The following is a 13,320-nucleotide window of genomic DNA, read 5'->3' as shown; positions in this document are numbered from 1 at the left end:
CTGGCAGGAAGCATATTTATTAGAATGGCTGCCATAATAAAAAGTTTGAAGAAAGACAGAGCTGGACTTTAAATTTGGCATTGTCTAATTTGATTTACAGAATGAAATCTTTCTCTAGCTTATAAAAAGTATATCAATTGTCTTTTGTGCACAGATGATCAACATGTTTAGAATAATGAAAAACAAAATTCTTGACACCATCTAAGATTCATAATTTTTCAGAAGCCCAGTGTAGTGGTAGTTTTTCATAATACGGGGGGTAATTCTGCATATTCTGACTCTAATTTTTTTTTTTTTTTTTCTTTCACAAATAGAGGGGCCATAAATAATAAAACATTCTGGAGTCATATTTCTAGCATCTGCATTTAGATAAATATTTGCAATTGAAATTTTGGTTCCATTTTAAGAGATAGAGGGAGGTCTGTGAAAAGGCAAAATTCCAACTGTTCCAAACAACTTTGAGATTTCTAAAGCTTGTTTCAGATTTCCATGCCAATTCAAGTGAATGCTGAGTTTTAGTTGCTGGGATGAATTTTTATGTTAGTGTAAACACAGCATGTATAAAATATCCACCAATATTTGAAAAGTGCAAACGTTGTGTACTGATGTTTTGGTTAATTTCAAGCTAGGCTTTAGATCCTTCCCTACTTTGAGGGTCACAGACTGCTTAATCTGGGACGTCATTTCAGGCATTGCCCTAATTTCACTTCCATGGGACCATATTCCTTATTACTGAGTCCAAAAATCTGATTTAGACTGTGATGTTAGCTCATTGCCTTTAAGAAATCAGTCCAGAGCTCGCAGGAATGATTTCTGGTTTAGCAGGAACGTTACTTTACTCTGTGGTTTTGAATGATGTTCTTCAGTCCACATCTGAGTTTGATGGAGGATTTACTGATGCCTGATAAAAGTCAATACCTTCACAATATATTTGCTGTGCGTTTCAAGAGAATTTTTCTCTGTTAAGATATGAGGCTTGCTGCTAGCACCAAAATTAAAACTTTAAACTCACCACTTTAATTCAATACTGGGCTTTTCCTGAAAGAATAAAATAATAATAAAGAAAAGACTATGAAGTGCTATTGGTAACGTTACACATGTGATTTTGCTCTGGACCTGTTGACAAACAAAACAATCAACTACAGCAGCCAAACAAGTGTGGACACTGGTTGATAAAAGGGGTGAGTCAATCAAGGAGAACAAATGTTCAGGTAATTTCTTGACAGGCAGGATTGAATTATTAATGTTATTGTGTATTTTGCACATCACGTTTTTGCCCATTAGTGAACAAAACCTTGGCACCAGAATGAAGCTGCAGGCAAGTTCCTGAAAATGGCATTGGGAGGTCGTGAACTGTGAGGGTAACAACTAAGTGACATAGGAAGAGCAGAGTGGGCTGTCATGACACCATGTGCAGCATGAGGACACACTGGCACTGCCATAGCAAGGCTCGTTTGATCTCTCACTGGGCTGTTGTTCTTGGCACTCTTAGATTCCCACAAACAAGATGGGAGCCATTGGTGTGGAGGATTGTGAATCCAGGGCAGGTTCTAATCGTGCTGTTACCATTCAAACACATTTCCTAACTTATCTCCTGGTATGGAATAAATACTTGCTTGCATTTTTCATCAAAGCCAAAGTTAAGACCTCTGACCATCTCTAAAGGTATGGCACTGCTCTCCAGTGTGGAAGACTCCTAGTTTTATATAATCAGAGGGTGTTTGTTACTGCCAGTGTATTACTGCAAGGCTGAGTAGTGCACATACTCTCTGCTCCCGGACCTGCTCTACTTCGCATAAATCATTAAATCAATAAATTTGTATAAATCATTAAATAACCTTTCGAGTGGAGAGAAAATCTGCTTCTATCATCTAGGGTTTATGGCACCCATCTAGGTTATATAAATCTGATGTTGCAGTCTTTGCTCAGCCCCAGCACTTGAATCTTACTGGAGGGTTTCTTATTTCAAATGGGTTTGAGAGCTGCTGGCAGTCAGGCTTAATTGTCTTGAATGTATGTCTTGGCAATGAAAATGCCATTGTATCCAGAAAATGTGTATCTGCAGTATGCAATATGTATCTGCAACCAAGATGAAATATAACAGGTTGCTTGGAAGTGTTCTCAGTGTGGTTAAAAATTGAAAGATACTGAAGAGAAAGAAGGAGCACAAGTAGAGTGATGAAGTTCTAGGAGGTGCTCTTTCACACAGGATGTTATCAAGGGGAATGCTGGCAATGTCAGCAGTAATGGAGGATGTGTAAACTGGGGACAGTTTTTGAGTAAAGATCATGAGTTCTCATTAAAATAGCAAGACAGACCAAGTTCCAGAGTGAAGAGGCAAGGTAACTGGAAGCAGATATTGAAAGCAGAGTATTTAAGAAGTTGTTTTAACACCTTTTACCAAAACACACTTTCTCTGGATGTATATTTGTCTCCTCTTGCCTTCTGTGCTGCTGGATCTGCAGTTCTAGGTGGTTCTACTCTATAAATTGCCTTTGGCAAGCTTGTCTGTGACTCTGTAGTCTAGGTTTTTGCAATCCATGCTTCCTAAACAGACCTACTATTACATTAACTGCTCTGGACCCAGGAAAGTGATAGCTTGCAGATAAATTGTTTTGAGAAGTCTCATCCTATGGGTGTCCCCAAGTTCAAAGATACCAGCCAAAAAACCTGCAAGTATTTGACTGAGCGTTGAGAGCCTTCAGAGTTTAACAGCTAGAAGTGTTCGGGAAACAGAGAGCCAGCAACCTGAAGCTGCACTGACTTGAGATGTTTAGAATTGGGCCTGAAGAGAGGACAGGGATTCTGAGACTCTAAAAGCTGAGGGGTTTTATTTGTTTTAAAATTGTTCTTTTTTTCACAGCAGGAAATTAAAAAAAATTCCCCAAGTGAAATACATATGTTTTTAGAATTTTAGAGTTTGCTTTGGAGTAAACACCTTGATTTTTTAGCCAGTTCTGTTTTGTGGTAATTAGAGGCAGAAATTGAGAACTGTTGCATTGACTGGCCGTTTCTCATCAGTGGTGAATGTGCACTTATTTAACTGAAAGGAAGCAAAGATTTTATGGATCAGAGGTACAGGCATCAGAGGTATAGGCAGAGATCATCTTCTGCAATGAGACAGGAGCACTATTTCTTTTCCAGGTAAATTAGTGCTTGAAATGTAGTCTTGCAGATATAAACTGGTGAAAAAGCCATAAATAATTCGGTCTCCACTTACTGAAGGAACAGACAGTTGTTACAAGAGTTGCTTTTCAGAGTGCACTTTATGTAGTGCAAGGCAAATGAGAGCAGCAAACCACTCCTCAGGGAACGTGTCAGTGATTGTCAGTCCACTGCCAAAAAAGTTATTTCATGCCTATTACTGATAATATTTTGACTCTTCTCCACTTCCCCCTGACATTTCTCCAATGCACTTCCAAGTTACCTTTGACTCCTCTTTACATTCAGTTGCTAAGTCTGAATTTCAAACTTTTCTGTCATCCACTATTTCCCAGGTAATACAGTGAACTCAAGTGTGTCTTCAGTTGGGATTCTAATCTATCACTAAAAGAATTAAGACTGTTCTTCAGCCACAGCTTGTTTTGTTCTTTCAAAAGACTAATCAAAAACTGCAAAGACCCTGTATTTTATTGTGTTTAATGAATAGTAGATTACATTTGGCCATGAAAACAGTCAATAGTGAAAAATGTCCCCCTGATAATATGTTTCTCATAAAATGTTCTACTTTTTACCTTGGGATTTGATAGTGCAGAGCCAGAGAGTGTCTGAGTTTGGGTCAGATCATGCCTTAGAAGGCAGCTAGTGACTCTAGTAAACTATCCTGAAATGTGCAAAATGAGGCAATAGTCCAGGGGTGAAAATGTCTAAACTTTTCTGCTTTTTAGGCAGCCAAATTTCCAAAAATCACTAGGAACTGAAAAAGAGAAAGGCTGGTAAAGCAAGAAAGCCAGTAAGAAGCAGAGCCTCTCAGTGCAAGACAGTTGTTTTGATGAGTACATAGAGATGCTGTTAGCATGCTGAATTTCTGAGTTCTGCCAGTATTTCATATGCACCAGGAAGGCTTGTGTGGGGGGATTGTGGAAGATAACTGCACTTTAGCTTCATCCCTAATATGCTGGTCACTGGCTTTCCCATAGGATCAACATGGTCTTCAGTCACTTCCTAACTAACATTTGGATTTTTAAGGGAGAACCACCTAAAAATTTAAATAGTGAATACACAAATGGGAACATGTTTAAAATACAATAATTAGTATTGGCTCACATTCCTCTTGGCAGTATGAGAAGACCAGAAAACTGTACTCTGGTCGGCACAAGTGGAGAAACTTGCTCTGCCAGGGGCTGGAGCTTTCTGTACTTGAAACTTGTTGTAAAGGAGAAACTACATCATTAACTATGGGGCTCTTCAATATTCTCCTGCTCCTTTGAGTCCAGAAAAATAGAGGCAGCTTTCCCAAAGACAGTCTTCATCTTTCATATGATGTGAAGTGGGAGTGCTGGTGTGGTTACCTTTAACGTTTAAGGGCTGACTGGCTCTTGGAAAATGATTTGCCTTTAGCATCTTGATGGCTTACACTTACCCTCTCTTCTCCATCAGGGTGACACTATGTTATGAGTTTTTTCAATATGAACACATTACTGCTTCAGCACATAAGCTTCCCATGAATGCCAAGTACAACTTTTCCCACATGATTTAGAGAAGTAAAGAAACAATCCAGCCCCCAAACCTTAAATTATTCATGCTTGGACATTTTCCAGAACAGTAGGTTCAAAAAGGCATTTCTGAACTGGAGGCTAGAATCTACATTATTTAAAGCTTTTTATCACAACATACAGAATTATTCACATTTTCTAAAGAGAGATAATAATTTTCTTCCAAAAAAGAAGTGGATGAATATACTTAATGCCTGTTTACCTTGTCCCTGCTTGGATGTTAGAAGATCATTACATGCTACTGCTGAGTGTCTGACATTCATAATTAAATAATCATAATTTGTTTGGTGATCACAGTGCTCAGAAATGTGGAAGTGCCATTTTGTGTTCCTGCATGCCCGGTAGAGGTACTTTGGTTCATTCCCATCTTGTTTTTGAGCATGAGCTTCTCAGACACTGGTGGGTCCTCATTTCTCTGACATACTGAAAACAGATCTACTTCTAAATATCAAATGGTTTCTGGTCTTGGAAGGCTAATGCAGAGCCTGACAACTTAGTTAAACTGATAATGAATGACTCCAGGGCTCTTATGTGCAACACCCTTTAGCACTCAAGGTTAATCTAGCCATGCACCACGTCAACAGATCTTTGTCTCTCTCTCATGTTAAAATATGGAACTGGATACAACACTTGCAGGTAGATCAATAATCACATCCAGCAACTGTTTCAGACAGTCAATTTTGGCGATGTTGAGTGCCAAGGAAATAGATAGGTGTACAGGAAACAGAAAGAGAAGAAGGAGACTCATTAGAATATGTCACTTGGAGAATGAATTATATGGCCACCTTCCAGAGGGAAAGATTCTTATACAGGGTCCGTAATCTCATCAGTTGAGGAAAGATTTTCTTGACCTTTTCACAGACTTCCTAATGCATTTTAGCAATATTGAAAGGTCTGAGTCTTGTTTTCAGAATTCACCGAAGAATGCCTCTAATAGTCAGGTGATAGCTTCTGCTCCAATTTCAAATAAAAATCACAGGAAATCTACCCAAAACATTGGGCATTGTTTGAGAGGTCAGATAGTCCATCCTCTTGTCTAAAACAGGAACCAAACATAGGAAATGTGATCTTCGTCACATCCTCAGTTTGCCTAATATAGCTATTTTTTTCTTCTTTCTCTACTTTTCCTTTTCGTGTAGGCACAACTTCAGTGAGCTGATGCTTTTCCTTGTACTCTTAGTCTTCCCTTTGTCACTCTTCAAACTTTGTCCCACAGTCATGGTACTTCACTTAAAGTGTGAACATTCTTGCAGATCTTTTCACAGCCCCTTTCTCTTCTCTTTTCTCCCATGTGCTGTTTCATATCACTGGTCCATGTGTGGTCTTATGGCTGAGAATAAAAGATTTATTGTTTGCCATACCTGAAATTCAGTGTGCACATCTTACTCTGTGCAGACAGACACCTGAAACCAGATTCATAATAGATTGCAACAGAAGTGCCTTTATAAAGCACATTTGATAGGTGTGAGAAGCAGGCATTCACTCAGTATAATTAATAGTGCTGGCAGCATTAAAAATGCATGCCATGAAATGCCTAAGTGCTCTGTAACATCGTTTGAGTCCTAAGGTGAAGAGTCAGCTGCATATGATATGGCAATTTGCTGCTGGAGACTGTTGTTATTCTGTACTCATATTTAAGAACTGCACAGAACATGCCATCAGGTTTCTGGCTTTGTCATTCCAGTCTCTGAGCAAGTATGTCAATCTTGCCTTTTCAGTCTGAAATTGGTTCTTCTTTTGGTCTAGCAATATGTAGATTTTTATACTGTGTTGTGCTTTAAAATATGAAAGAAAACAGACCGTTGTTTAAAAGCTCTGCCTTTCTAGCTGCTCTTCTTTGCTTCTTTTAAAGAATTTTCATTACATGAAATAGTTTTTAAAAATTAGGTTGTCTGACTATATATTTCACAGTGTAACTGTATCTTCTATACCTGCTCCTGTCATCAAGGCAAACGGTGACTTTTTACCATTTACCATCGATTAGGAGTCAAAAGGGAAGTTGCTTTTTATCTGCAACAGTCTTCTTCTAGTACTGTAATGCAGTGTCCATCTATGAATAGGTAATTTAAAAACAATAAAAAAAGATATCTGCAGAAAGAGTATTTTGTGGATATGTGGTATTTTTACACTGGTATAATTCACATTCCTTAGGTATATAGACTCCTTTGTCTTTTACAGGATTCCTAAAAACTGTCTAATTAAATCTAAAATGTTTTAGGACAAAACACAGGACTTTTAAGGGCATGAGTACAAAGTCATAATTTGATTTAAGAGCATTCATCTTTTACACTGCCAGTTTATTTACTGATCTAAGAAGATTTTTTAAATTACAAGATATGTAGCAAATTTTTATAGATAGCACAGACACTACTGCAAAATGATAGGATTTTTCCATCCTTAACCATTTCTTTTGAAAATAATTTCCATCCTTAACCATTGCTTTAGATTTAAATTATTCAGCCATCTCTGAGGATCTTATTAATTAAAGTTATGTTTATTTTGTGTGTTTCCCTTGTATTAGAAGATTCTTGCAGTCATTTTACAAGTCTCTGGCATCTCTAGGATTTGAAACTCTGAACTTGAATGGAAAGTGAACCTGTGTTCAGGTTCAGCAATCATGCAATCATGTGTTCGTTTGTTCTCCCATGAATTTGCTCACAGGTGTCCAGACTGTTGTTTCAGTCTCAGTAGAGACCTGTGAGAATAAGAGAACTGTGTTGTCTCAAAATTTTATCTGTATTGAGCATCCACTGCCTCCTCACAGAGTCATTCTTTATGTAGAATGCATATTTGACATTTTCACAGAAAAAAACTCAGTTACAGCCTAGATTTACTGAGAAGAATTTTCCCAGATCATTCCACCTTTGCTCTTAGTCTTGCTTCTTAGACCCCAAAGAGCAACCTTATATGCCTGGAGGAGATAAAGGAGACGGGAGTGCAGCAAGGGTGGGCAGACCCTACCAACTTTACAACAGCATCCACAAATTAAGGATAAAGATTAAAAATACAGGTTGTGTTGAAACCTGTTTTACATTTATTCACCTTTAAGTGCTTGACTGTCCAAACTGAAATTATTTTCAGTGTAGAACCTTTTTAAAATTGTACTGCTCCAGTTTTGCTGAAGCACATAGAATTTAACTTTGGGTGACTCACTGTTTTTCCTTCACATTTTGATTCTTGAATATGTGATGCAAATTTGTCTTCAGTTTGACTGCTAATTAATTTGAAATTCTATTCCGTTTTCAGAGGAAGGAAACAAAGGTTATGGACCCGTTTTTGAGGAGCAACCTATTGATACCATCTATCCAGAAGAATCTTCAGATGGACAAGTTTCAATGAACTGCAGAGCACGAGCAGTTCCTTTTCCTACTTACAGGTAATATCTACTGTTTTGATTTAAAAATCTTGAATATTTTATTCAGCAGCTATTTCAAATTGTTTTATTAAATGATTGCGTTAAAAGGTTGGAGTGAAGTCTTCAAGGCAGGAAAAAAGTGCAGATACGCAATTTTTGAGTAAGACTCAACCTTGATTAGATTTGCCAAAATTTCTAATCAGTATTAAAAACAGTATATTGTATTAAATATTTTCATATTCTGAAAGAAATACTGCTCCATATGTGAATTAAAAAAAAAAAATGACCTTTAAATAAATTTGAGAGGTTATCTTTCTAGCTTAGGCTGAGGTTAGTAGAGATTTGAGTCTTTGTTCTTTTTGATACAGAATTACTTTTTCTATTCTATTTTGCTTTGAAAGGAGAAGTACTGATTGTTGAACCTGGATATTCTACATCCCATGTTGGTTTTGCATCCTCTGTGTTGCAGGGCAGTGGGCAAAAATGTGTCAGCTATGCTACTGAAGACATGAAAAACTTCATTCTGAAAAATCATTTCAGCTTGTTTTAATACAGATTCTCACAGGACTTCTTTCACAATAACTATATTATTGTAGAAAGCAATGCTTTGGTGTGCATTTATATGAGTTTGTCAGCCATTATCTGCTCATAATGTGAAGAGAAACGTACTTAAGATTATCAGTATTAAGACTGTGACTAAATTACAACCTGATCATAGGCAGAAAACTGCTGTAATTGTACTAAAGACAGAAACAATATCTTGCCAGCAGAAGAGATCCGTTTCAGAAAATTACCCTATGACCTGCCCCAGTACTCACTTATGTGTGTTCCCAGACTGGTTTCTAGAACAGAAAAACCAATCAAGTCTGCTATTATTTTAAATACAGTGTTGTGGTGAACTATGGTATTCATCCATCAAAAGAGTTTACTTCATCTTTATTGCCACTTTTAAAAATCTGCTTACAGGTTGTCTGCCTGTACAGAAGCACCATGTGAATATGACATTTTGTTGCCTTGCTTTGCCTTCCTCTTGCCATGCTTGGAAGGTGTGGAGAGATTGCATATGCTAAATGCATATGCATTTGATACCCTTTGTTGTACTTCCCCATCCCTTCCAGTTGGTCCAGAGACTCCCCCAGCTCTGTCTGCAAGACTGTAAACACACCATATATAGAAGATTACAGGTTCTAAATAAATTCTGACAACCTTTATTATCTATTGTGGGCTCAGCAAAATCTGAATTGGCAAAAACACTCTCAAAGAATTGCATTGCACCTCCAGAACTTCTATGTCTAGGAGCAGATCTGACAATGAGCACTGATAGGTGATGAGATGATAATTGCAGTACAGAATAAGGCCACTTTTCTTATTTCCTGACACATTGTTTTTAGTATACCTCAATATGTTGTCTTAATCTCAGCCCTCTACTGGTTATTGAGTCAAAATTCTTCTTCTCAGAGGTAAATAAGTCCTTCCTGCCATTTTCATTGCAGGATGAGCTGTCCTCAGCACCTTTATACCTAGATATTTCTGAATAAAGGATATATTTATTTTTTCTAACACTGACAGTTCTAGAGACATCTAGAACTCTATAAGATCAAAATGCTATTTGCTGCATCTTTAAAATTCTTCTATTTCATTTGATTTATAATTTTTTTTGTTTTGTTTATTTAGCAAGTTCCACTTCCAAATGAGAACTCTGCATATTTTTGTACATCTTCAATAGTGAATGAACAGGTGATGTGTGTATTATCATTGTCAAATACTAATGCCTAACCTTACCTTATGAAAAAAGAAAATATGCAGAAATAATGTAATGATCTTTAAATGTAATTAAGTTGCATCTTTGCTATTTGCACATGGAGCCAGGCAGTTCCTTTCTAAGGTAACAGGCTCCCTCTTGTGGACACAGTAACAGACACAAATATAAGTCAGGCGCACAGGTACCCACTCCGTCTTTTTTAACATTTCTTAAATAAGTAAAAACAGGTCAGAACTGGGCCGCCAGTTTCTCTCTTAATCTCTCAAGTGAAAATTGCAGTAATTCAGTGAATTGACTGTGGAGTTTTACCATAACTAAGGGAAGAGTGTCCAGCAATTTACTGAACCAATAGTAAGTAGGTCTTTTATGAAGGATGTCATAGCTTTTGCACTGACTTTACTGGTAGGTTATGTTTTATGAAGCATTTTCATTATCTGAAGCAGGTTTAAAAATATCTCTCATTACTCCATACTTTAAAAGGGCAGAGGAAGTATATTTTTATCCAGTCTGAACTTAGATATTTATTTGAGATATGTTTAAAATCCATGTGTTTGGTGACTGGCTAGCTCATTCACAGCCAGCTCAAGCATCTCTTACTGCTTGGCAACTATGTTTTAACAAAGTATGTCACAAGTCTAAGAAGGAAGAACTGATGCTGTTATTTTTAAAAGACCTCTGGAGTTCAAATCTGTGCATCTTGCTGAAAGAAAACCTAAAACTTGAATAGAAGTATATTAATAACTTCCTGCATAGTTTGTCAGAATTTATGGGTTATTTTTCACATCATTTTTCTTACCAGGTTGCTTTTGGGGGCCAATCTTATATCTTGTTTTTCTTTTTTAATAGGTGGAAACTCAACAACTGGGATATTGATTTAACAAAGGAGCGGTACAGTATGGTGGGAGGCAGACTTGTTATCAATAACCCAGAGAAATCAAGGGATGCTGGAAAATATGTCTGTGTAGTGTCTAATATCTTTGGAACTGTCAGAAGCAGTGAAGCCACTCTGAGTTTTGGATGTAAGCTGTTGTTTATGTCAGAATATAGAAAAATTATGGTTAGCTACAAATGCCCAATGTTTTATACTGTGGTGTATTCTGCTAACATGTGCTGTATCTGTACTACTCTGTAAAAACAGTATCTTAAGTGCCTTAGTCTGCAGATATTGTCACAAAATAAGTTTGTAAGCATTTTATATTCTTTAGCATTCAGCTAACCTAACATAACAGCCTTCCCAGTGAGTTATTGTTAAATTATTAAGTGAAGAGACTAATGGAGCCAGATCTGGAGATAATAATGTCCAGACTCTTTTAAAATCATGGTAGGACCTGAGGGGGAATAGTCACAGAAGAAAGGCTTGAGTGGGGGCATAGGGTGATGAGGTGCAGTGCAAGCACAGCTGCAGGAGGAAGGCACAGCACTTGTTAGTAAAGTATGCCCTGACTCCTAGGCTACAGTGAAAAAACCCTGCTGCAGGAAATTTCTGTCAACTTCTGACAGTCATGAGCTTGTCTTGAGAAGACATGTACATGTACAGACCTGCATATCACCAAATACATGAATTACAAAAAATTGATGTACTAAATGAAGAATAATGCAAAATTTTAAGACAGTGTTTGGGATTTAGGTTTTATTTTGACTTAAGTTGCCTTTTCCCCAAATATATTTTATCATCAGAGGATAAAAAAAGGAATCCCAAAAAAAAAAAGGAATCCACTCTAACTGGGGTCCATTCACAAAGCCCTAGGTGCCCTGACACTAAGGGTTTGGTGCCCCTCTTGTCTTTAACTGGCCTCCATAAGTAGAATTCATTCCTTGCTGTAGAAGATCAGACATTTAGTGAAAAGTTCAGCTTTCTGATAATACTTTTGAGACTGTGGGGCTACAAATATTAGGGAAAGTCAGAAGCTATAATGAGTTGATGAGGATCATATCATTGTTGATATAGTCTTAGTCTATATTTAGCCAGGGTATCTTCTAGAAAAAAAAATTGAAGTCCAGGTTGTTACTTTTTTTAATGGAGAAAACATCAACATTTTCATTTATGGATATTTATTTATACCTAAAGCAGACTTCAGTTGTGTCAGTCCTGAATAACCAATAGGATAAAAAAAAATAAACCAATAAACCTAATAGATTAAAAATAAATAAATAGAACCAAAACAGTCTGATTTATGCCTTCTGCCTACCAGCTCACTGGCTTCATGAGCTGAATGTTGATAGTATACTAAGAAATTATGCTCAACAGAACCCTAATATACAGAGTTCCAATATGTAAACTAAAATAGGTAAAGAGGTAAGGAATAGTGAAAAGATAGCTAGAAACTGATGAATATCTGTTAAAAAAGTACCTGCTTTCATTCTTCTTTATACTTTTGTATTTCTTCCTTTCTCCTATTTAATGATCACCTATAAAAACATTTCTTTCTACAATCAACGTTTCTAAAGAACTGAATAGAGTTGCTAAAATTAGTAGAGAAAAAGTCTGATCTTTAGTGTAAGTTTTTTTCTTTTGCTTATGCATAAACTGATTGAGAAATGTCAACAACCATTTAGAATAGTTCAAAAGTCTTCACCAGCGGTAATTTTGTTTTGTTGTTAAATTTACTGAAACTGTGGAACAGAGCCCACATTCTCTCAGATACTTCATCAATTACTCCATCTGAGAATACTGTACATACTTTTTAGATCCAGTGCCTTAACACTCATTCAAATTTTTTAAACATAACTACTCTTAGAGATAAAGTCTGCATCACTTTTTTCTTTTCCCTGATATTTAAAATTATGATGACAAAAATAGCAAAAAATTCATTGGTAATGAAAAATAAGCAAAACTGGCATTAGGGGTCAACAAGTTTCTATCTGCCATACACTGGTGTATTTCTATAGTAATCACTACAGGACAGAAAGTAATGATAATAATAAAAAGTTGCTGTAGTTAAAATCCCTCTTCTCCTCCCCTTGCTTTTTTAAAAACTAGATCTGGATCCCTTTCCACCTGAGGAACGTTATGAGGTTAAAGTGCGAGAAGGTGTTGGGGCAGTGCTTCTTTGTGAACCTCCTTATCACTACCCAGGTATGTCAGCTCAAAGTGCTTCATTTTCAATGTCTGAAGAGTAAAAGATGAATTTTTTTTTTTTGCAAGTTTTCTTTATATTCATTTGAACAGTAACTTTTGTGCAGCTTGAGAATCACTATTTAGGTTAGGTTGCTGTTTTGAATGTGTGTTGCTGACCATATGTTGACTGTTCATTGCACCTAGTAAAGTCACCTCAAGTGCTATGGTCATGTGTCGCAGACATCTTTTTATGAAAATCCTTTCTTAGGATTTTTTCTTCCTGAGAAGCTGAGAGGCTCCAGGAACAAAATGTAAACAATGGTTATCTGCTGCTGTGGAATGCAACAGGTGGATCTGTGATTGGTCTGGATGTTTGGATTTAGTGACCTGTCACAGCAGACCTGGCTCTCTCTCTCTGTCTGAGCCAGCT

The 13,320-nt window shown here is 36.9% G+C and overlaps 1 protein-coding gene across 1 annotated transcript in view; it reads left to right on the top strand.

Annotated features, from left to right (window-relative positions):
* Window positions 1-13,320, top strand: part of CNTN1 (contactin 1) — a 211,183-nt gene that overhangs the window by 135,083 nt on the left and 62,780 nt on the right. The window contains exons 4-6 of the mRNA XM_054631716.2: window positions 7,962-8,091; window positions 10,679-10,851; window positions 12,813-12,908. Of these exons, the coding sequence (XP_054487691.1) occupies window positions 7,962-8,091; window positions 10,679-10,851; window positions 12,813-12,908 (399 nt within the window). The remainder of the gene's footprint in view (window positions 1-7,961; window positions 8,092-10,678; window positions 10,852-12,812; window positions 12,909-13,320) is intronic.

This window comes from Agelaius phoeniceus, chromosome 5 (genome assembly GCF_051311805.1).
Source record: "Agelaius phoeniceus isolate bAgePho1 chromosome 5, bAgePho1.hap1, whole genome shotgun sequence".
Classification (NCBI taxonomy): domain Eukaryota; kingdom Metazoa; phylum Chordata; class Aves; order Passeriformes; family Icteridae; genus Agelaius; species Agelaius phoeniceus.
This window is presented reverse-complemented; position numbering and strand designations above follow the sequence as displayed.